The sequence below is a fragment of the Mauremys mutica genome, chromosome 4 (genome assembly GCF_020497125.1).
Source record: "Mauremys mutica isolate MM-2020 ecotype Southern chromosome 4, ASM2049712v1, whole genome shotgun sequence".
In the NCBI taxonomy this organism is placed as follows: Eukaryota; Metazoa; Chordata; order Testudines; family Geoemydidae; genus Mauremys; species Mauremys mutica.
This window is the reverse complement of record NC_059075.1, coordinates 15,500,059-15,522,911: the sequence shown is the minus strand read 5'-3', so window position 1 is coordinate 15,522,911 and position 22,853 is coordinate 15,500,059. Positions and strand designations below refer to the sequence as shown.

At 37.3% G+C, this 22,853-nt stretch overlaps 1 protein-coding gene across 11 annotated transcripts in view; it reads left to right on the top strand.

Moving 5' to 3' along the window:
• PPP2R5E (protein phosphatase 2 regulatory subunit B'epsilon) overlaps positions 1 to 22,853 on the top strand; it is a 129,401-nt gene that overhangs the window by 100,287 nt on the left and 6,261 nt on the right. For all 11 annotated transcript variants that reach the window (XM_045013984.1, XM_045013981.1, XM_045013982.1 and 8 more), the window contains 9 exons: positions 7,752 to 7,853; positions 10,092 to 10,184; positions 17,168 to 17,298; positions 17,389 to 17,448; positions 18,075 to 18,183; positions 19,086 to 19,139; positions 19,244 to 19,294; positions 20,762 to 20,881; positions 21,847 to 21,974. In XM_045013984.1, the coding sequence (XP_044869919.1) occupies positions 7,752 to 7,853; positions 10,092 to 10,184; positions 17,168 to 17,298; positions 17,389 to 17,448; positions 18,075 to 18,183; positions 19,086 to 19,139; positions 19,244 to 19,294; positions 20,762 to 20,881; positions 21,847 to 21,974 (848 nt within the window). The remainder of the gene's footprint in view (positions 1 to 7,751; positions 7,854 to 10,091; positions 10,185 to 17,167; positions 17,299 to 17,388; positions 17,449 to 18,074; positions 18,184 to 19,085; positions 19,140 to 19,243; positions 19,295 to 20,761; positions 20,882 to 21,846; positions 21,975 to 22,853) is intronic.

Sequence of the window (22,853 nt, the reverse complement as noted above, 5' to 3'; positions counted from 1 at the left end):
TCAGAGCCATTGGCTGAATTGCTCTTCCCTTACCATACTTATCCTCCACCACCCAAAAGACCTGCACAGGTTCAGGACCAACCTCTGCTTCATCTAGCTCAGAGCTGCTGGTACCCCATGCCTATCAACCCGTCTTACTGGCCACGTTGGGAGCCTTGGTATCTATTTGATCCCATCTGCTAGGGAGTCACCCATTGCCTCCCCTCTAAGGAGATGCTCAGGTCTACTTCCAGATCCGACAGAGGAGAAAGAATATTATGCTCCGGTTCTGCCAGAACCAGCAAGATTGCCATCATCATTCCCAGATGAAACAGTAACTTTTGCACCCCCTCATCCCCATGACTTCAGGCGGTTCCAGGACCTTCTCCACAGAGTTGCTGGAGAGCTTCAGATTCTCCTTGAGGTGGTCCAGGACTCCTAGCACGAACTCTTAGCCAACCTGCACACCTCTGGAACTAACATGGCTCCAGCGGGATTTAAAGGGCCCGGGGCTCCCCGCAGCAGCCGTAGCCCCAGACCCTTTAAAGCGCCGCCGGAGCCCCGCTGCTACTGCGCTATACGCGAACCCATGTTATATCGGGTCACATTATAGTGGGGTAGAAGTGTATATGCTGATCGTTCCCCAGCTGTACCCAAGAAGGGTGGGAACTTTGTCTCTACAAATACTTCATAGAGAAGGCCAGGAGGCCCCAATCGGACTCAGGCTGGGGAACCTCCCCGTACATCTGCTTGATTCAGCAAAGAGTGCTCTTCCTGCTGCAAAGTGCAACTCTATGATGCTACATCTTCTCTCTTCATTGGGAGTCTGCATAAATATAGAAAAATCTGTTCTCACCCCCACATAAACTCTGGACTTCATCATGACAGTCCTAAATTCTACCACTGCAAAGGCATACCTGACCATGGACAGGTTCCAGACCATAAACAATATCATAGTTCATGGCACAAGTAGCCCTCGAGTACCGCTCAAAACACATCTGTCCCTACTCAGTCACATAGCTTTCTCGATCACATAGCAGGCATTACTTTCAAATTCTCCAGCTCAAGGCACATGGTGCACATGCTTAACCCACAGTGGAATACGGATAGGACCACATATCTCAAAGAAACTCCTGTTACAGGTACGTAACCAGCTCTTAGAGTTACTGTAACTTTAATTGTTACAATTAGGGCTGTCGCGATTAATAGCGCAATTAAAATTAATGGCGCTGTTAAATAACAATAGAATACAGTTTATTTTAAATATTTTTGGATGTTTACTACATTTTCAAATACACCTCTACCCCGCTATAACGCGACCTGATATAACACGGGTTCGCGTATAGCGCGGTAGCAGCGGGGCTCCGGCTAGAGCCCTGCCGCCCCTACCCTGATATAACGGAGTTTCAGCTATAACACGGTAGGGATTTTTGGCTCCCCACGACTGCGTTATAGCGGGGTAGAGGTGTATATTAATTTCAATTACAACACAGAATACGAAGTGGACAGTGCTCACTTATATTTATTTTTTTATTACAAATATTTGCACTGTAAAAAAAATACACTTTTCAATTAATCTCATACAAGTTCTCTAGTGTAATCTCTTTATCATGAAAGTTGAACTTACAAATGTAGAATTATGTACAAAAAAACTGCATTCAAAAATAAAACAACGTAAAACTTTAGAGCCTACAAGTCCACTCAATCCTACTTCTTGGTCAGCCAATCACTCAGACGAACAAGGTTGGTTACAATTTGCAGGAGATAATGCTGCCTGTTTCTTGTTTACAGTGTCACCTGAAAGTGAGAACAGGCGTTTGCATGACACTGTTGTAGCTGATGTTCCAAGATATTTACATGCCATATGTGCTAAAGATTTATATGTTCCTTCATGCTTCAATCACCATTGCAGAGGACGTGCTTCCATGCTGATGATGGGTTCTGCTTGATAATGATCCAAAGCAGTGTGAACTGATGCATGTTAATTTTCATCATCTGAGTCAGTAGAAGGTTGATTTTCTTTTTCAGTGGTTTGGGTTCTGTAATTTCTGTATCAGTGTGTTGCTCTTTTAAGACTTCTAAAAGCATGCACCATACCTCGTCCCTTTCAGATTTTGGACGGCACTTCAGATTCTTAAACCTTGGGTCGAGTGCTGTAGCTATTTTTAGAAATCTCACATTGGTACCTTCTTTGCCTTTTGTCAAATCTGCTGTGAAAATGTTCTTAAAATGAACATGTGCTGGGTCATCATCCAAGACTGCTATAGCATGAAATATATACAGAATGCAGGTAAAGCAGGTCAGGAGACATACAGTTCTCCTCCCAAGGAGTTCAGTCACAAATTTAATTGACGCATTATTTTTTTAATGAGCATCATCAGCAAGTCCTCTGGAATCGTGGCCGAAGCATGAAGGGACATACAAATGTTTAGGATATCTGGCATGTAAATACCTTGCAGTGCTAGCTACAAAAGTGCCATGCGAACGCCTGTTCTCATTTTCAGATGATGTTGTAAATAAGAAGCAGTCAGCAGTATCTCCCATCACTGTAAACTAACTTGTTTGTCTTAGCGATTGGCAGAATAAGAAGTAGGACTGAGTGGACTTGTAGGCTCTAAAGTTTTACACTGTTTTGGTTTTGAGTGCAGTTATGTAACCAAAAAAAAATCTGCATTTGTAAGTTACACTTTCACGATAAAGAGATTGCATTTCAGTACTTGTATGAGGTGAATTGAAAAATACTGTTTCTTTTGTTTATCATTTTTACAGTGCATATATTTGTAATAAAAAATAATATAAAGTGAGCACTATGCACTTCGTATTCTGTGTTATAATTTAAATCAATATTGAAAATTGTAGAAAAACATTAAAAAATATGTAATACATTTCAGTTGGTATTCTATTGTTATAAGTACAATTAATCACATTTTTTTGAGTTAACTGCAATTAATTGACAGCCCTAGTTACAATCATAGCTAAAAAAATGAAGTATGATTTTGAAGTCCATGGTAGCTCTTTAAATGTTTAAATGCTTATAGTTTGTATATGTATGCAAGTGTAATGAGAATCTTCCTTTTTTCAGTATTTTTATTTCATTTTTTCAAGTGTACAGGGTTGAATTGAAATATTTCTTTTCCTTCAGCTATTTGCAGTTTGAAATATATGTCTTCTGATATCACCTAATTTCTCGAGATCATACAACTCCAAGCTTAGTCACTTTACCATGTGCCAGTTGCACAGCAGATAGCAAGGTGTTCCATCACTCAGTCATAATGGTGAAAAAATAAAATAGTAAAGTTTGAAAAGTGTAGTTATTTGTGTGGACTGATGCAAACATTATGAAAAGGTTCACAATCTGTTAAGTACTGTGGCTCTTTCCCGTCCAGTTATGGACTTATTCAGTCAGAATGGCTTCAGATATTTGTAATATGTATGCACAAGTTACTGTGTACATGCTATATTTATATATTTGCGGGGAGTGTATCTCCCATTTACAACAGGGGATGATGAGAGAAGATGTAAATTCACCAGTCACTAATGGGAGAATTTAGACTCCTATATGTTTCTACTGCAGTGACAATATATTTAAGGATCTGTTTGGTTTGCTTAGTCCAAACTCCCTTTTCATTTCAGGATAAAGTTTGGCATGTACCCAATTCAGAAAAAAAGAAGTACAAAGTATTGAAATAAATTGAAATTGAGCTCAGTCTGACATTTTTAGTTACAGCCAGGTACAAGCAATACGTTTTGGGGGAACTTGGGACACTGTATGCCATGCTCTAGTTTAGTGGGGGAGGGGAGACTTGGACTTGAAAAGGTTATTGTGGCTTTTTGTTGTTGTTGTTGTTTTTTTTGGGTTTTGTTTTTTTGCGGGCATTCAGCCCTAACCTCAGACAGGTTCTGTTTGGTATTTTAAAAAGTAATTTCAGGTACAAATATCTTGGTAAAATCTTGCAACATATTGCCTATTAATATATATTTGGAGTTACATTGAAGTGGTTGATCGGTAGAGCTGGTCAATTTCTGAATTAGAAAAAAAAAACCAGGAAAAAATTTTATTTGAAATTTACTCCCCCCACTTTTTTTTTTTTCCAAATTAGAGTTGGTTGGAATTTAAAAAGAAAAAAATGATTGTGGTGAGGAATCTTGGAAAAAGTTTTGAAACAGATTTTCCCTTTTGTTCCCCATGCAGCTCTACTTTGAAGCCATTCTACTGTATTGTCAAAGATCTATATCTCAACAGCGCCAGACTAATAAGCAGGCTGTGAATTGATGCTACATGTAAATGAACCGTTACACTGTGTTTATGATTCATGCAGTAATATTCTTCATTCTTTCAGTTGCCTGCATTTCAATCCTTTGTGTGATACTTAGAAGAAGTACAGTATGTTCCAAGGATTGGCGCACTTCAGTGCCCCCACAGCATTGATTTTAAAAAGGAGGTGCCTACTGTAACAGTTCACGTTATCTTTTTAGACTTATGATTACTTGTGGACAGCAATTTAATGACAATTGGAACTCTTCACCATCAGGATAACTTGTCTGTCTGTTCTCTTGACCAAGACATCAACATTTTGCCTCTATTTATAACATCAACTTCTTCATTCCTAATGCGGACAAGAAAAATTAAAGGAAACTACACATCTTTTTCAGTTGTGGTTGTACCTTTACTTTAACTTACTCTTATCTACTCTTTCTTGCATGCACAAGTGGATTTGGATGCATTTTATGCATGTGTCACTCAGCCTTTACTTGGACTTTACAGTATATGCCTATTCAAAAATAATTTTGCTTTTGTAATAAGCTTACGGTATTCAGGCGCCAGTGTTGGCCTTTAACTAGTTGTGGCTAAAACCTTTTTCTCCCACTTCTTGCTCCAGCAATCAGCACAGATAAATGCGTCAATATTTGTTTTCCTTTTTTAGAGGTCCAGGCCCTGTATGCGTAGGACTTACACTTACTTCATTTCCTACAGATCAGACCCTTTTGATTCTGAAATATATATAGTGCTTTCTCTTTTAACTTACCATTATTTTTAACAAGTTAACACTTGCTGTTTACTGGTAGTGGGAAGATATGTGCACTCAGTCTTGCCCAGTCTCTTTTCCAGTTGCTAGTTAATTTTAGAGTTGCAAGATAGGTTACTTGTCTTTCAAGAATATGATTTCAGCACCCAAATAGTTGTTTTATGCCCTCAAACTCTGCCCACTGCTTGTTTTCATCTCATCAAGTACTAAAGAATAATAAGACAGTGAGCACCCATTTTTTTCAGTAACCCTGCTTATGGCTTCCATGTACTTGGAATAGGGTTGTAATTTTTCAGTACAAGTGTTGCATACAATATTTAGAACTGTGCAGATGCTTTGTTAACAGTGCTTCAATAAGTACTTTCCCAGTGATGTGGTATGTTGCCCACAAATGTGGGATTGTAACGGCATAACTATAGTGATACTAGATAACACTGCTATAATAAATTTATGAATAATAATTAAATGATTCCATCTTGACATGCAACTTTGATGAATGAATGAATTACTTTGACTCGATATATAAGGTTTGACATGTGTGATCATGTTTTGAATAATAAAGAAGAATGCAGCTATCTTGAAGAGTTCTTGATCACTCTTTGGAAACCTAGCATCATTCAGTATAACTAAAATGAGATCTTAATTTAAGTAAAATTAGTTGGACATTAAATATCCCATGATCCATGAAATTTTAAATTGCTTTGCCTTTAACAATAGTATGTTAATAAGGAAATGCTGTTGTGTCAGAACTGAGAAAGTTTGTTGATTCAATGTCTGTATAGAAATCCTTTTTAAAAAAAGACATAGTTATCCAAAGAAAGGGCAGCTAATATGTCTAAATACGTTGTATAATTTTTTAGCTTACCATAAGACTGGCCATACTGGGTCAGACAAATCATCCATCTTGCCCAGTATCCTGTCTTCCAGCTGTGGCTGATGCCAGATGCTTCAGAGGGAGTGAACAGATGAGAGCAATTTATCGAGTGACCCATCCCCTGTCGTTCAGTCCCAGCTTCTAGTAGTTAGAGCAGTGATGGGCAACCCATTTATGATCCAGATGAGACTGGAAACTGTGTCATGGAGGATCTTGTAAGTGAACAGTACCAAATTGAACTTAAAAAACAATAACTTCTGTATCCCCCCAAAATAACCCCCAAAAAATCCCCAAAGCTCACATGGAGAATGACTCATGATAAATGCTAGTAACCAGTTAGCAAGTATACATTGAATCCAATATCTACTATCACATAACAGGGTGCACGCTGCTAATTGCCACATCTGTCAATGTTGAATGCCATGTGACTGGAAGCAAAAATTTGTGTATACCATAAAAGCTTCAGTAAGTCACTGTGCTTCACTATTACTGTAGCTAAACACACCCTCTTGTGGTGAGAAGAAGAAAGTCCAGTCATAAGCCCACCGGTTTCCTCTGTTCCACACTTTCATTCACTTATTGCTTTATTAATCCTTCTCCCTCAGTTGTTACTGATGCTCCTTTTTTCTTCTCTTTGTTCTGTTTACAAGTGTCCCACGCTGTCTTGCACTGTTTCAGCCTTCCTGCTTTTTTCCTTGTTCCACTTTCTTTTCTTTTTTCGTAGTTAAATCTTTTACTAGTACCTCTTATAATTTGTGAACTGAAGTGTACTTCATGCTGCCTTTAACAACGTATTGATTGTTTTTATGCTTTTGACATTAAAGTAACTCTGCATGTTAAATTACCAATATGCTGAAAATATAACTTGCAGATCTACTTTTGAAACTTTCTTCTGATTTATCACAGGTCACTGAATTACAAGAGTAAAAAGCTAGGTACAGAGACAAGAATGTTGAAGAAAGATTCATTGTGTATCTCACAACCTTCAACAAAACCTCTGCTTAGTTTATCCAGAGAGGATAAAGGGGACTAGTGGGAGTCATGTATAAACTGGATCAGGACATAACATGCTGCTGTTTTCACCTGTTTGATAACCCAGTTAGGTCTGGGATGAACACCAGAGAAGAGGGAAAAGATTGCAATTTATCCTAGCTGTTGTACAAAGCTATACACCACATTCAGTAGTGTAATTAACCTAGAAAAGCTGCCTCAGTAAGACAGGCAGTCTCAGCAAAGCACTTCTAATTAGGTTTAAGTAGAACAAAACCTCCATGAACTAAAATATGTGATATGTGACAAGCAAATAGTATTTATTGCTCCCAATTTGTGCCAAATATACAACTTAGTACTAAGTGTGCAGAGACACTAGAAACTATGCCAAATGAGACTCCCTGATACATCCCACTAATATTCTCTCTGTGTGAAAGAAAATAACAAGGTTATATGGAAACCCTCATATTTTTACATCTGCTTATAGCGCATTCCTATTGATTCTAAATACCCATGCCCTAGACCTTTCAGATTACTGCCCTTTGTTTGAATTTTGCTCAGCTGGGCTGGGAGTAAGGAGATGAAGGGCTCTTCAAGGGAGAAACAGAGGCAATCAGTGAATTGGCAGCCTGTGAGGTGCTCTTGGAACACCATTGTGAAGAAGGGACAAAGTTTTTTAAGGAAGAGGAGACCGTGGCAGGCAACAAGTTCATTAGGTTACTTTAGTACTGCACAATTTCTAATGTGAATTAAGCAAAAGAAGTGCTGCCAGTCTGACATCCATAGTGGATATATAGAGTATACATAAACAGAGTTCTGGTGCCTGGAAATGACTACTATTTCAGAAGCAGCTCTTAATTTTCTTTTCTTTTGCTTTTTAGGTATCTTGCAATATATTTAGAACTCTCCCACCCAGTGACAGCAATGAATTTGATCCAGAAGAAGATGAACCCACCCTTGAGGCATCATGGCCACATTTACAGGTATTAAAATTATTAAATATAATCTGAGAACAAATCTGTATCACTGCTTGATATGTGTGATGTTTCCCTACACTGTCTGTTAATCTGTGAATCACATTTGAATTGGTTCATAAGATATAGAAATCATTGTTATACCTTCCTAACACTGCTCTTTAATACAGCTGGAGTACTTATGAAGATAGAAGAGCCTTTGTAATGTTTTCAGGGCCTTTCTGATCAAGTCAGGGACTTAAATTCAGCTCAGGACTGAGAATGGCCCATATTTTCCTGTTTTCCTTCACTGCATTAAAAAAAATATTGTGGAGAATTGCACCTGTCCTGCACTTGTACACAGTACTTCTTAGCAGCTTCAGCAGGAGCAGTGGAATGAAACTAATGTGATCCTAGTCAGTTTCGCTCTGCTGGGCCATTAGAAAATTGCTACTATGCAGAAGAAGCATACATGAGCCCTTGTTGCTAGTCAGGAGGATGAGGGAGAATATAAATGTTAGTCTACTTCCCTTTTCCCTCCTAACAATGTATAGCCTTACCTTCAAGAATTCATAGCAGAGCAGAGCATACTCTCTCTGCTATACATCCTCCTTGTGGGATGTATAAGTATGCCTTCAGATATCAATGCCAAATATCTTTAATGTACAGGAAAACAAACTCATTTCACAGAGAGGGTCAGAAGCTTCAGAAGCTTCTGGACCAAATTCAGCCCTGGCAGAAGTAAGTATACGTTCCATTGATATCAAAGGGGCTATGTCCATTTATGTCACAGGTAAATTGGGTTCTCCTCTCTCCAGTTTAGAACAAGTCAGGGCCCGAACACCAGAGGGGGGGGGGAATCTGGGAGTTGCTATGAGTACAAGGGTATGATTGATCTCTACCTAGAGTAAGGAACTGGTTTGAAACTTTTATGCAGGGCTCCAACTCTGCCTATGAGAGATTTGATAAATCACACAATATTCTCATCCCAGAATTTAGAAACTGTCTCCTTTTTCCTTTTGTACTTAAAATCTTATAGTGTATTAAATTCCTTGGGATGGTCGGCGCTGTACAGACGCAGAACAAAAAGACAGTTCTGGCCATAAAGAGTTTACAGTCTAAGTATAAGTCAAGACAACAGATGGATACAGACAGATGGCAGAGTACAAGGAAACAATGAGACGATATTGGTCAGCATGATAGGGAAGGGAGCGGCTATAGATTTTCTTAGATAATAGATGGTTTACATAGTAAAACTAACCTCACTACTTGTCAGGGAGTTGATAGAAGTGCTTTCCTGTTGACCTACTGTTGAATTATATAGAGTTCTTGCACTTTTCCTTACCTCTGACCTCCCTGTTGTTTCCTTTAAGAAGAAATCACTAACTCTCAATAAGGCGAAGCAGCCATAGTATCATGTTATAGTGGAGTTTGCATGGAAAAGCTGTAGATTCCTTTTAAATTCATTTTTAGCTTGCCTTTTTCTCTCAACACCAATATTTATCCTTTCAAAAACTGGAAGGGAGCACATTTTAAAATGGTTGGTCTCCTAGGAAAGGTGTGATAGGGAGAATTGACAGCAGTCTACAACTCATCTGTCTACTCATAGCTGCTTTCCTAAGAGAGCTAGATAATATCTGTTACACTTTGCTTCCTTCTGCCTTGTTACATGCTTGTTGTATACTATCTGAATGGGTCTGGTCAGTTGCAGTCTCTTCTGAATTATATAGGCAGATATGGCCTTTTGTGAGAGCAAGTATCTCTAGTCCAGGGCTAATTCTCCTCAGCGAGTTGGATCTCATTCTGCATTAGTCTGCAGTGTTTCAATCTGTAGCAGAATGCTACAGTGAACAGTTTCTAGTTACATTTAAATGTTTCCATACTGTTTCACCAACTCTCTCAAAATCATAATGGCCTTTATTTTGTATGATTTCAGGAGTCCAGAGGACAGTGAGAATGTGCTTGCCAATTGCTCCAGAAAGCTGTACAACTCAATGAACAAGCATTACAAGATGATAATGCCTGTTCTTAGTGGGAATCAAGATGAAATTCCTCTGACTTAGAGTTAAATGATCAAGATTAACGTGTTATGATCATGTAATTAATTCTAGCTCTAAAGTAATACCTTAATAAATTAAAAAAAAATCCATAAGGTCTTTCAAAACATAGGCATTTTCTAGTCTAGTGCATTAGGAACAAAAGCTGGGAAACTTTACAAATAAAAATAAAATCAAATCATAGAATAAACTGTGATTTTGTTTCTTGCAGCTTGTATATGAGTTTTTCATACGATTTTTGGAAAGCCAAGAATTCCAACCTAGCATTGCCAAAAAGTACATAGATCAGAAATTTGTATTACAGGTAAGCAGGCTCATTTTCTTTAAAACTGTCAGCATGCTTTTGATACTTAATATTAATGATTTTTTTATTCCTAAAACCGGTTTATTTGAAAGTAAAATGTGTAACTCTTTCACCCTTCCACAATAACGGGTAAGTGGGTAACAATAAAAGAGATTCAGACCAGCAGAGGGAGGAATATCGATCCATCACAGAAGTTCAGACTAGGTGATCCACAATGGTGCCTTCTGGCATTGGAGTGAGACTGTCTAGCCATCATTTAAATTTGTCTCCACATTTTTTTTGTTAACTCACTTAAGAAATTTGACTTACAAGTTGTATAACTCAATTGAAATTGTGGCAGAGTAAAAATAAAGGTTTGGCCATAGAGTTTGATAAATAGTGTTTATAGAGTATAAAAAAACCTACTAAATACAGATTGTTTGTTTATGCCTGAAATTTGACTGGCTTTAAAATTGTTAAAATATCACTTTTAAAATATGGAAATATTCTCATTCTGGCTCAATAGCTGTTTGAGGGCTGGCAGAAAGGGCAAAAGTTCATTAAGAAAACTCATTCCTAGAGCTGTACTGAAAACACTGATGCTGTGGTGGTCGTGGTGGAAATAAATCTAAAGGCCATGTTAAGTTCAAGGTCTGTTAGAAGGACAGGAAGGGAAGTATCAATAATGGGGGAAAAAAACTTCCATTCTTTGACAATTTAGTTCTATCTTGATGATGTGGTTGCCACCAGCATGACTCAACTAGGGAGGCCGTCAGTCCTGCCAATGGTAGCCAGTCTGGAGTTCTGCACCTAGTTCTTTGTCTTCTTGGTGTGCAGGCTGGCTTCCCGGTGCATTCTGAGGAACTAGCTTTCTTCCACACCTCAGCAAAGCTTTGCATAATATGGGAAGGTAAAGAAAACTTTGCCCAGGAAGAAAACCCAAAAGTACCCTACTTTGCCTCTTCCCTACAACTTTCAGCAGTGGGTCCATTTGTCTTTCGTGCTTCTCTCCCCCACCATGGACTTGTGTGGAATCTCTGAATACAACCAGAAAGAGAACCTCTAGGAGGACCAAGAGTTAGATAGTAGTCATGCTAGAAGTGATAGGAGATACTTTGCCTTTCTCAGGATCCCACACATCTTCTTGAGAAAGTCTTTTCATCCATAATCAACAGCCTAGTAAGGATTCTCCGAAAAAGCTTCCCAAGAGAGCCCTTTCTTTCCCTAATCCCCCCAATAGTTTCTTCCACCCCAGGGCCAAAAAAAAGCATCATTCTTCATTTTCCCTCCTTCCTTTTAGGTAGGGGGGTCTCCTGGAGAGGATGGAGAATAATTGCTGCTGTGTTGAAGTCCCATCCCCATTCCTTAGCAAACTCTAAGAAGGTCACTGGGGGTGGGGGTATTTTAAATCACATATTGCTACAAAACTTGAATATCTCTTCAGAAATTCTCAAAGGAGGAGGTGAGGCTCTGCTTTCTTTCCTCCAAAGTAGTGCCTCAGAATTGATTCTTCCTTTCTGGATAATGATGAAGGAAATGTGGTGAGTCTCTCTCGATTTTTATGCCCATCCTGCCAAAGAACCTTAGAATCTATATTCTTCACCCAGACTTCCATAACTTCTGATCTCTCACCCAAAGGTAGATTCAGCAGTGGCTTCCTAACCTAAGCTAATAGACCTGCCTAGGGAAGCCAGTATCTCTCTTCATGTTGACTGATCAGCAAGGTGGAAGAGGTGGCTAAACAATGATTTGAGTTGGAGGCAACTCTGATCACTACTGCAGCCTGTGGCTCATCTGCCTAGAGTGGCCATTCTGTGCCTCGTGGAGATCCAAGAAGACAAAGTTGCTTGCTTCAAGGCTTTCTTTAGGGGATATTTGGTATGAGACTACTGTTCACTTCTTTTCCCTTCAGACCTAGCCAAATCATTGTGGAGAGAATCCTGGTGCCCTACTCTCCATTTTAGAGAAACATTGCTTCTGTACTCTCGTTATATGTTTCTACCCTTACCCAGCATCCTAGGTATGCTTATCCCTCATGCTTCTTCCTCAGGACACTCACCTTTGTCATCCTTTCATAATGTTGCACTAGTGTATGAATGTGGATCAAAAGAAGGGTTTCAGCATCTGGTCATCCATAATGGTATACCAAATGAAAGAGTGGTAACTATTAGGAGAGGGAATTTTAAAACGAGAAATAGTACACATTTAAATATGTATGAGACAGTATATCACAATCCCTGTTGAGAATCAGATTATTCTTGCCTTGTGGTTTAGGTGATAGACTTCTTAAAAATAGCTGTGTACCTTTTTTTAGATAGAATGAGTATTAATTCAAATGGATGTTTTGTCTAAATCACAAGTTAAGCCTCAATTTGTAAAAAGTAAATTTCGCATTTAAAATTGACTGGCCTATTAAAGCCATATTGCACTTGCAATCGTATATTTAAGGTCAGTTTGGTTTTAGAATTATAACTTTATAAGGATTTGTTAGGTTACTGTAAGACATTTATACTAGACAGCAACTGAAACTTTTATAAAATTCAACCTGTTCAGTGAATATTGTTCCATGGTAATTTTAACCTATGACATTATTTTACTTATGTTTTCATTGTTGAATTTGTTTTTAAAATTTGAGAAACTTTAATGAAGTTATTCCTAGTGAGGAATGGCTTTAATTTCAGAATGAGAAAAATACCAGTCACTTTTTATATGTACATATTTACAAACCTAGTGCTGTGCCATTGGATGTTTAGAGTTTAACATTTCATTTCGAAAGTTGTCTTACATCTATTCTGAAATGTAAGGCAGAGGTTGCTAAGAGACATAAAAATTAAGTATCCCCTACCCATATGTTCTGCTCTAGGTGTCTCTTTAGCAATTTGTACTTACCGTTATACTAATTATAACTAGAAATGTGATCATCATAATCATGCAAATTATGGAAATCATTCAACCTGTCCTTAAAAATAACCTTTTGTTATTTTGTTAAAACCTAAAGACAAATTGGACATCATATATCAGAACATGTCTTTTTACTATGTTTTGAGCCCTGTAATTGAAATTGATACTGACAAGCCTAAACAATGTTTCCCAAGAGGATCTGTGCAATAAAACTGAAAATCTAAACGTTTTGCCGTACAACCAATTCGCAGTCAAAAAGTTAAAATCCTGTTGTATCTGCAACATTTCCTGCTATTTTCTACCTTAGGTGAAATTCAGAATTTTTTGGAAGGGAAGGCAGTTATTTATGTATGTGTAATTTGGTGGGGTTTTGTTTTTTCTTTTAGGGCAGAACTAATTCAACATAGTGATTTTGTGTATAACCTCTCTAGCACAGCTGACAAAACTCATAATTTCCCTCATGAAATTGCCATTTCATATCCTTCACTGCAGGGAATACTGTATTAATCATCACAAGCTACGGAACTATCCAAAGCAGTAAAACAGTTAGGAAGCTCACATGCATCTGTCACAGACTTGAATGTTCTAAACCACAGGTCTTGAACCTGTACCTATCTTCACTCTCTTTTATACTCTGAATTGTACAAGGAGAATGCTGTGATTGTTGTTGAAAAGAAAATGTGCAATATGTGGATGCAGAATAAATAGTGAAACAAGTGCCAAAGAGATAAGAGAAGTTACAGTAAAAGAGCCTAAGCCCATAAGGGTATACAGGACTATGATGGCAATAATGCGACAAGGGTAAAGCTCACCTGTGCAGGAGACAGAATTTTTGCAAGGGCCAATCTAAGACTGTGGAACAAACTCCCACAAATGAAAGACTGTCACAGACCTCACCACCTTTCATTCTAACTGCAAGATGCACCCCTTCTCTTATGTCAACACAGAGCAAAAAACTCTGCCAAAACATACTAGTACTCTGCAAGTACAGTTTTCCCCTTGAGGAAAGGATGAGACAGAGAATGAACCTCATGTGACAGTTGTTAGTCACTTTTTATAATGCGCTAGTGGAAGGCACTCAGATATTACAGTGATGATGGCAGTACAAGAACCTACGTAGTATAGAATTGAATGAAATCAGTGCAAGTACAAGAGCCTGGGGTCATGGGGAATCTGCAATATTGAACACACATCACTAAGGTTATCGGAAAAAATATTATTTTACTACTTATATCAGTCCACCTTTCCAGCTGGATGTGACTATGAAATGGGGCCTGTGACATACTATTTTTCACTCATCTGAAATCTGATCATTAGAACTGATGATTCAGATTACCTTAATTTCTACAGATAAGAGATTTGATACATACAGTGTTTGACTTGTAAAAGAGAGCAATATTATTTTTAAATTGTTAGAACCTTCCATCACTATGAGAGAAATGTCAAATTACAAATTTGGGGGGCGGAGGGTGTTCTGGATAAAAGGCAGTCCATCTCAAATATATAAACTTAAAATCAAGATGTTATCTTAAAAAGACACCTAATTGAAATCTGATAAGATTGGCTGACCTGTTGTTGACCTTTGATTGTAGAAATCGTTTAAAGTTGTGATTTTTGTGTGTGTGTAGGATGGGGGTTATATTCAGCTATTTATAATGATCGAGTATACCAGACTTTAATATTTTAGTTCCGTAGGAACATGTAAATTAATGGTGAGTCATCCCATTACAAGCATCTGTCATATAAGACCCCAATCCTGCAAAGATAGTTGTAGGTTGATCCCTGTGCAGAGCCCTATCAATGTTTAGTCTCTGTCCAGGCAAAGTGACCTGCACGTATGCATCTCTTTACAGGATTAGAGCCTTGAATTACAAGTATTATGTGATCAGGGTCCAGATTTTTAAAGGTATTTAGGCATTACTGCACTCATGTTGCAAAGCCAAACTGATTTAGGAGCCTAAATATCACTTTGAAAAGTGATTTTGGCACTTAGAAGCCAAAATTCCATTAATAGTTGATGGGATTTGCACTCCTAAGTGCCTAATTCGTTTAAGAAAATGAGATTTAGGCTCCTAAATCAGTTAGGCATTGCAATGCTGAGTTAAGCAATTCTGAAATACCTTTAAAAATCTGGGCCAAAATAACTAATGTTTTTATATTAAAGGGACACTTAATAAGCACAGTACTGTCAAACACAAGTAACTATTCAGTAAATCTAAGGCAATTTGAATTTGTTTTCTACCATTCAATTTAATGTTTTGTTTCCACTGGTAGCTTTTGATTAACAGACACAGCTCTTTGGAGAACAGTCTTTGTAGTTTGTACAAATGGGAGACAACTCCTCCTAGTTGTCAACAATACACTGCTTTATTTATTTTTGTCACTTTGAGATTTCCTTATCTATTTTTTTTTATTTCACTCCAAATCCTGTCTATTACGGTCAGAGCAGATGATTTCAGTTGCCAAGGCTCTAAATATTTGCTTTCTTCTGGAAGCCTTGCCTATGTTCTGAAGTGTGTTTTGAATTGTCATATTGAATTATTTTTCTTTTCACTTTATTGCTTACCTTGGTCGGTCGTCCCCCCCCCATCCACTTTGTTTTGACAACACACTGTTGTTGTGTTGTAGCTTCCACTATCCGCTTAGATATGTCTTCTTAAACATAAGAATATTATACTCTTGAAGTCAGAGTTTAATGTTTTTTGCCAATCATAATATGATTGTGCTGTTTTTTCCTTCTAAGTATATACAGTAACATGCCCTAAAACCATATGTTAATTAATATTCACTGAACAGCTGAAAAGGATCTATTTAAACTGTGATTTTCCTTTTCCTTTTTTAGAGAACTTTTGAAAGTGTCTGCAATTTCTTGTGGCTGACTAAAGTCAGGAGCCCTATTATACAGTTTCTTTAACTATTTTTAGATTACTATTTTCTATGTAAATATTACATTTTATTAGATTTTTCCCTCCACTAACTATACATTGTCTGTAACACTTCTATATCTGCACATATTTTTTATTATTGTAGTTATTATTGTTCAGATCAAAGGTGGTGATGTGACATTTTAGACACAATTAAGAAAAACATGGTCCCAGCAACAAGAAGCATACCATAGGTGCACTGGAAAAAAACCCTCTGATTTGTGAGAGATCACCAGTTTTATTGGTATTCCCCATATTAAGAACTGAGATTATCTCTCAACCCAATAGATTGTAGAATCAAAGAAATGTTTTAAGTGCAACCACTGTGAAATCAACATAAGATAAAGTATACATACAGAACCGTAAACAACGGTGGGTGGTGGGAGTGATGCATGTAGGAGAGATGATGGAATCAATAGGGAAAGGGAAGCTCTTCCTTAGAGGATAATATTTAAAACCCCTGACCAAACATCAGTCAAACTGTTTGTTTAAAAGTTTTGAAATTGAATTAAAAATAGAAAAAACAGCTTGAGAGAGTTGGTAGTGTTCATAAAACACAAGTGGGCTCAAAAGTCATGCATTACATATATGTACAGTGTATGCCTGTTTCAGTTCAGGCCCTTAAAAATTTTGGGCATTAAATTGACATGACTGTGTTAATGAATTGGTATTCATATTTTGCAATTAAACTCTTTTTTTTTTTTTATATACCATCTCTGGAATGTCACCAGTCCAAGTCCTCTGCTTAACAAGAAAGAATTGGAATAATTGATAAATGTTTTCATATATTTACAGGCTTGACTGTGGCAACTTGAGTTATAAACACTCCACAGTACATTTTCTACAGAGTGCATTGGCTGGTAGTCACACAGTTGACTGAATACCTCACCTCTGTGTTGACTCCTTTCGAGTTTAATTAGCTCCTTTTCAGTTTCTGTATTTGTCAAAAGTTTTATTTTAATTTATTTAGATTTTAATTCTTTTAATACAGAGTTTTTATTGTGTATTTATTTTATTTTTGTTAAGAATGAAGGCAACAAATTTGTGTGGCAGTTGTGTGCCCTCACACATATGTAGTCTAGCTCATCGTATGTAAACTGTATAAGATTTTTAAAATAAAGCCAATTCACATTTCTTATTAGTCATCTGATTCTTAAATTATGTTTTCTTTTACAACAGCTTTTGGAGCTGTTTGACAGTGAAGACCCTCGAGAACGGGACTACCTAAAAACAGTCTTACACAGAATTTATGGCAAGTTCCTTGGTCTTAGAGCATTTATCCGAAAACAGATTAACAATATTTTTCTACGGTAAGTTTTTGGGGGAAACGGTTGTTGGGTTATAAATGTTTTAAGAAACTATATATTTATTTATTAATTTTTTTTAACTTTATTTGATAGGTTTGTTTATGAAACTGAACACTTCAATGGTGTAGCTGAACTCCTGGAAATATTAGGAAGGTAAATTAATCTTTATATAATAATCCATCTCAGACAGCTATGCTGAAAATTTCAGGGGTCAATGGAAAATATAACCCTAAGCTCTGATCCTGAAAACAGATCTGTGCACATGCTTAACTTTAAGCACAGATTAAGTCTTAGCATACCTCTTTGCAAAGAGGATTTGTGTGCACATTACAAAGTACAATTTTTTCTTACATTGTTCGTTGTGCACTTCATTCTGACTTGTACATAGCAAATTTTGTTTGAGCACACTAAACAGTTATTAGTGTGTTGGTTTCAGTGGGTTGCTAGCCAGTCTAATTGTAGTTAGTTCAAGAGTCAGTTACCAAAGAGCACCTTAAACTCATTAATTTACCAACCAAATAGGCATGGTCATACATATTAGGCAACAAAACTATATGACTGATCACATAGTTATTCTCATGTCAGAGCATAACTACTATATAGCAATGACTAGAATGAACTGTACCTTGAACAGTGGCTAGTGCAAAGGTTCAACACATATTAGGATAATACCTGCAGTCTATCTTCTTGTGTAATTACTTTGATTAAAAACTACTTGTTCAGACCACAAGTAAATTTTCTGTGATGTCGCTAATCAATGTTTCTTTTCTTATTTCTAGTATTATCAATGGTTTTGCTTTACCTCTTAAAGCAGAGCATAAACAGTTTCTGGTGAAGGTGCTGATTCCTTTACATACTGTCAGGAGTTTATCACTCTTCCATGCTCAGGTAGAAATTATAAAAAACATATTCTGCTTGGTTAAAACAGAACAGTATGCTTGATTGCTTTGGAAATCTTTTGCTTAGCCAAAAAAATCTTCTAAATGAAGAAAAAAAAACCCTGCAGAAAACTTTTGTCCTGGGGAATAAAAATGAAACAGATAAGTATTTGGTAGACTTAATGCATTTGGTAGAATAAATCTGGTGGAATTTATAGATAGATAGATATCTGGGTTTCAGATAACCTTTATATACCTGTAACATATTGTCTAGCACTGAAACTCTGGAGGCTTTCCTCCAGACTCCCAATCTTTCTTCCCCTCTAATGAGGCTATCTTCCCCACTCATCCAGGCCCTGATTCTGCAGCTAGAGGTCTCGGTTGTTTTTGTCTCTTGCACTGTCATCTGTCTAGTCTTTCTATCTTGGTAATTCTTTACACACTCACCCTCTTTGCACTTTGGCTCTAAATTGATCCTAATTTCTGCACTCTGGCCTTGGTTTCTTAGTCTTTTGTGCCAGTTTTTGACTGTGTTGGCTCATCTCATGTAAGTTGTCATGATGCTGATGCTGCTAAAAGTGTAAAAGAAACACATTCGCAGAACAATGAGCCTTTCAAAATGTTGCTTACATGAGTACAGTTGGAACCCATAAAGTTCAAATGGTTTCAAAATGTACTTGGACATATTCTTTCTTCACTTTTCGTTTGTTTGTTTGTTCTTTGCTGTTAACTGCAGCTTTGGATGCAATTGCAAATTCCCCTGACGCACGGTTTAAAATAGGATTTACGATTTAGAATAATATGCATAATGAACTGTTCTGATTCCTTGTTCTTTTTAATACTGAACATGTCTTTTGAGTTCTCAGTAAAAATGTCATAATTTCATGTGTATATATTTTTTCCCCTTCACAGCTGGCATATTGTATAGTACAGTTTCTGGAGAAAGATCCTTCACTCACAGAGCCAGTAAATATTTCTTTGGTTGTTTTTTTATATCTTAAACATTCAGTTTTCCCATCTGTGAAATTGTAAAATTTAATGTAAAATTTGCTTTCTCATTTGTAATTCAGGTCATTAGAGGTTTAATGAAATTCTGGCCAAAAACCTGCAGTCAGAAAGAGGTAAGTTCTATGTTGCTGTTAAGACTTCAGTAAAGGAGTTTGATAGTTCTACAGATAAATGTTAAAGATACTTTTCTCCCAGGAACATCCAGAGAGTTTCAGGTAAATAATATAGACAATTCTTAAATGCTATTGTGGATTTTGGTGTCTGTTTAGCTCCTACAGGTGATTATCTGTGTTCAGACTGTCCTGTGTTGGACATAATTTTGACACTAAAGAGAGGTGTCAAGCTGATGATAGTCATCAGCTCTTTTGGCAAATTAAGCATTATATTGTAGTATGCCAATATAAGTGTTCTTTCATGAGGGAGTGGCTCTTCATATAAAGAGAGCAAAAGTGAATGTTGTGGATTTATGTGGAAAAATTCAATGACAAGTTGCAGCCGTTTGTGTCAAGCCTACATTTTCAGAGTTGGGCTAGAGGTATTTTAGCTTCTAACGTAGATTGGCAATTAGTTGCATGATTACCCGATTTTGCAAATCTGAGTTTACACACTGATATTTATGGGTACAACATGAGCATCTTTGTTTTGTCCCAAAAGACAAGCAATTAAAGATGAATCCTTTAATTAGCAGGTAAAATCCTGGCCCATTGAAGTCAATGAGAGTTTTGCCATTGTGTTCACTGGGACCAGGAATTCACCCCAGGTACCCAGTGTCATCTGTAAATTCCTTAGGGCAAAGACCATACATTATAATCTGTAAATAGAACACTAAGCATGTGTTGGTGTTCAGCAAATAATAATAGGTCAGAGGCAAGATCCAGGAACTACTGAGTATAGAATTAGTCACTCAGTTTGGGATTTAATACTATGAGATGCTGAGAATGGAAGCTAATAGAAGTTGAGGATGTTCAACACCTTGCAGGTCAAAGGCTTTCCTTCCTCTTTTTAAACCATGATTCGAATGTAGTCTTGTCTTCTCCCTCTTACTTATGTTCACTCTCCCACTTAGCAGCCATTACTGTTTAACAAATCCTTCAGCACTTCAGAGTCATTTGAACCTCTCTGTCCCCAGAGGAACAAATATGTCATATGGATGTGAAAGGTGTGTGCAGGATTAGGGCCTAATTTTTTTTTTTTTGGGAGTGGGGACGGTGGGGGTTATAACACTTGTAACCTACAGAAACATGCCTGTTGCTGTATGAATACAACTATGGTTAGCTCTAAGTTCATTGCAAATTAGCTACAGAAATTGGTTCCCGTTGTTTAATTGTGTTTAGTCTTAGAGTGCAAAATTTTGAAAACTTGTTCTCTAATTTTGCGCCTGCTGTTAGTTGTGGGGGGCAAATCCTGACATTTAGATATCTTAACTATCTGACTTCATCAGTAAATAAAGTGGATGACTACATTCTGTTGTTTGTGCCTGTAGAATTAGAGCATGGGTTGAGACCTGGTTGAAAACTTAGCCGATAAATTGCAAATACAAGAGTTGAGGAGTTCTGAATTTAACAATTACTTGTGTCTAGGTCATGTTCCTTGGGGAGCTGGAGGAGATCTTGGATGTGATTGAACCTTCACAATTTGTCAAAATTCAGGAACCTTTATTTAAACAAATTGCCAAGTGTGTTTCGAGTCCTCATTTTCAGGTCAGTAATACAAGTACATTTTTTAAAAACAGGCATATAGTTTCTAAGAACTTGGGAATATACAAAACAGACGCCTAAATGCTGAGTTTGCATTGTACTGATTAGAACATACTTACTATTTGTATATCCATGGACGGGTTTGTTACAGTAGCAGTCCCTACACTCAGGGAAGATTGAAATAAAAAAAAGATGAGACTCCAAGGGTGAGATCTTAGAGTCCATTCACATAACAGCACAAAACTTGCATCTCAAGGTAAAGGAGGGCTAAGGTGGGTTGGGGGAAAGGGCGTGTTAGAGGCAAGGTGACAGGATGCAGTGCTTCAGTGATTCTAAGCAATGCTCCTTACCTGTCGGGGTAGGCATGGAGACTGCTGCAACTCAGAGAGCAGGGCAGTCTGAATTATCCCAGCAGCTGCTCTAGCCCCTAGAGTAGCCTAGAATCAGGAGGGTGCAATCCTAGCTTAAAGCCACCTTAGCCCAACCCCCTCTTGCCCTGGGCTTCAATCCTGCCAAGTGTTGAGCACCTCTTGTAAGATACTCCATACTCTTGGCTCCCTTTGATTTCTCTGGGACACAAGGATTTGAAGCAAGACTCAGCAGGTACCCTGCACTTACCCTGGGTTCAGGTCATATGACTCTGACCATAAAAGTGATCCAAATAGATTTTAGTTCAACGCAACCTTTCACCAAATAAGAAATTACAATGAAATCAGAGACTGAATACTTACACATTAATTTTAACATTAATCATGTTTTAAATTTATTTTATATTTACCTTAAAAGACCACCTTACATTAAAACAAGTTATGCCCTGGATAAAATAGAGATTTCATTTAGAAAGTAATGATAACCCATTGATTGGCTCTGATGCTATTTGTTTTGTGGCATGTTTTCTGTAAAATATAACAAATTTGTAGATAACGGATTTTTTGGTAATGGGTTTTGTTCCTTCCTCCCCATCAAAGGTGGCAGAAAGGGCGCTGTATTATTGGAATAATGAATACATCATGAGTTTGATAGAAGAGAACTCCAACGTTATACTTCCCATCATGTTTTCCAGTCTTTATAGGATTTCCAAAGAACACTGGAATCCGTAAGTTTTGGCATTCTCTTTCATCTGTCCACCTATATATTCAACCCCGGAAATTCCAGATAAAGAAAACATGAAATAGCACCAAATTCAGACTTGATGTAAACAGATGCCACTCTATTAAAGCCAATGGGATTTAAACCAGAGCTGAATTTGGCTCAGAATGTTGTTAAATTATCTGAGACATGCACAAAATCTGAACTCTGTAGGATAAAAGCAGCAGTGCAGATTGTTTTATTTTCAAAATATGTTAAGGCAGCTAATGTAATATTTTTTAAATTTTTGTATTTATTTTTTCATCATAAATACAAAAACAATAGAAATAAAATATTGCATAATTACCAAGAAAAAATGTCAGGCACCAAACGTTTCTAATGCTCTGTCAATACATTTCTATAAACTGGTTTACAGGATAAGTCTGATTGTAAATTGGCCTGGACATACCCCTTGATCTTAAGACATCTCTGTAGATACATAATAATATTTTGAGTGGTGTCATATAATCATTGGCAGCAGCATTTTTGTAAACATTAGCCGGTGCACACACATTTCAGTAGATTATATTTAGAAGTGTATTCAAATGGCAGCTATTAAGTCGGTATTAATCAACAGTTAGCTCACAGCGAGATCCAAGTTATTTGCCAATATAGAGAGAACCTACATTCTCAAACTCCACTGCTGCTGTACACTATTAAAAAAAGACATTTTCATCTTGACATGATCAGGATGATGTACCTGTCCTATTTATCTGGCGGGTGTGTGTGTGTGTGTGTGTGTGTGTGTGTGTGTGTACACGTGTACAGTAGTCTAGGGCAGTGGTTTTCAAAATTCAGGTTTGCAGCCCAGTACTGGGTTGTGGAATGCAAGGCACTGAGTCACCTT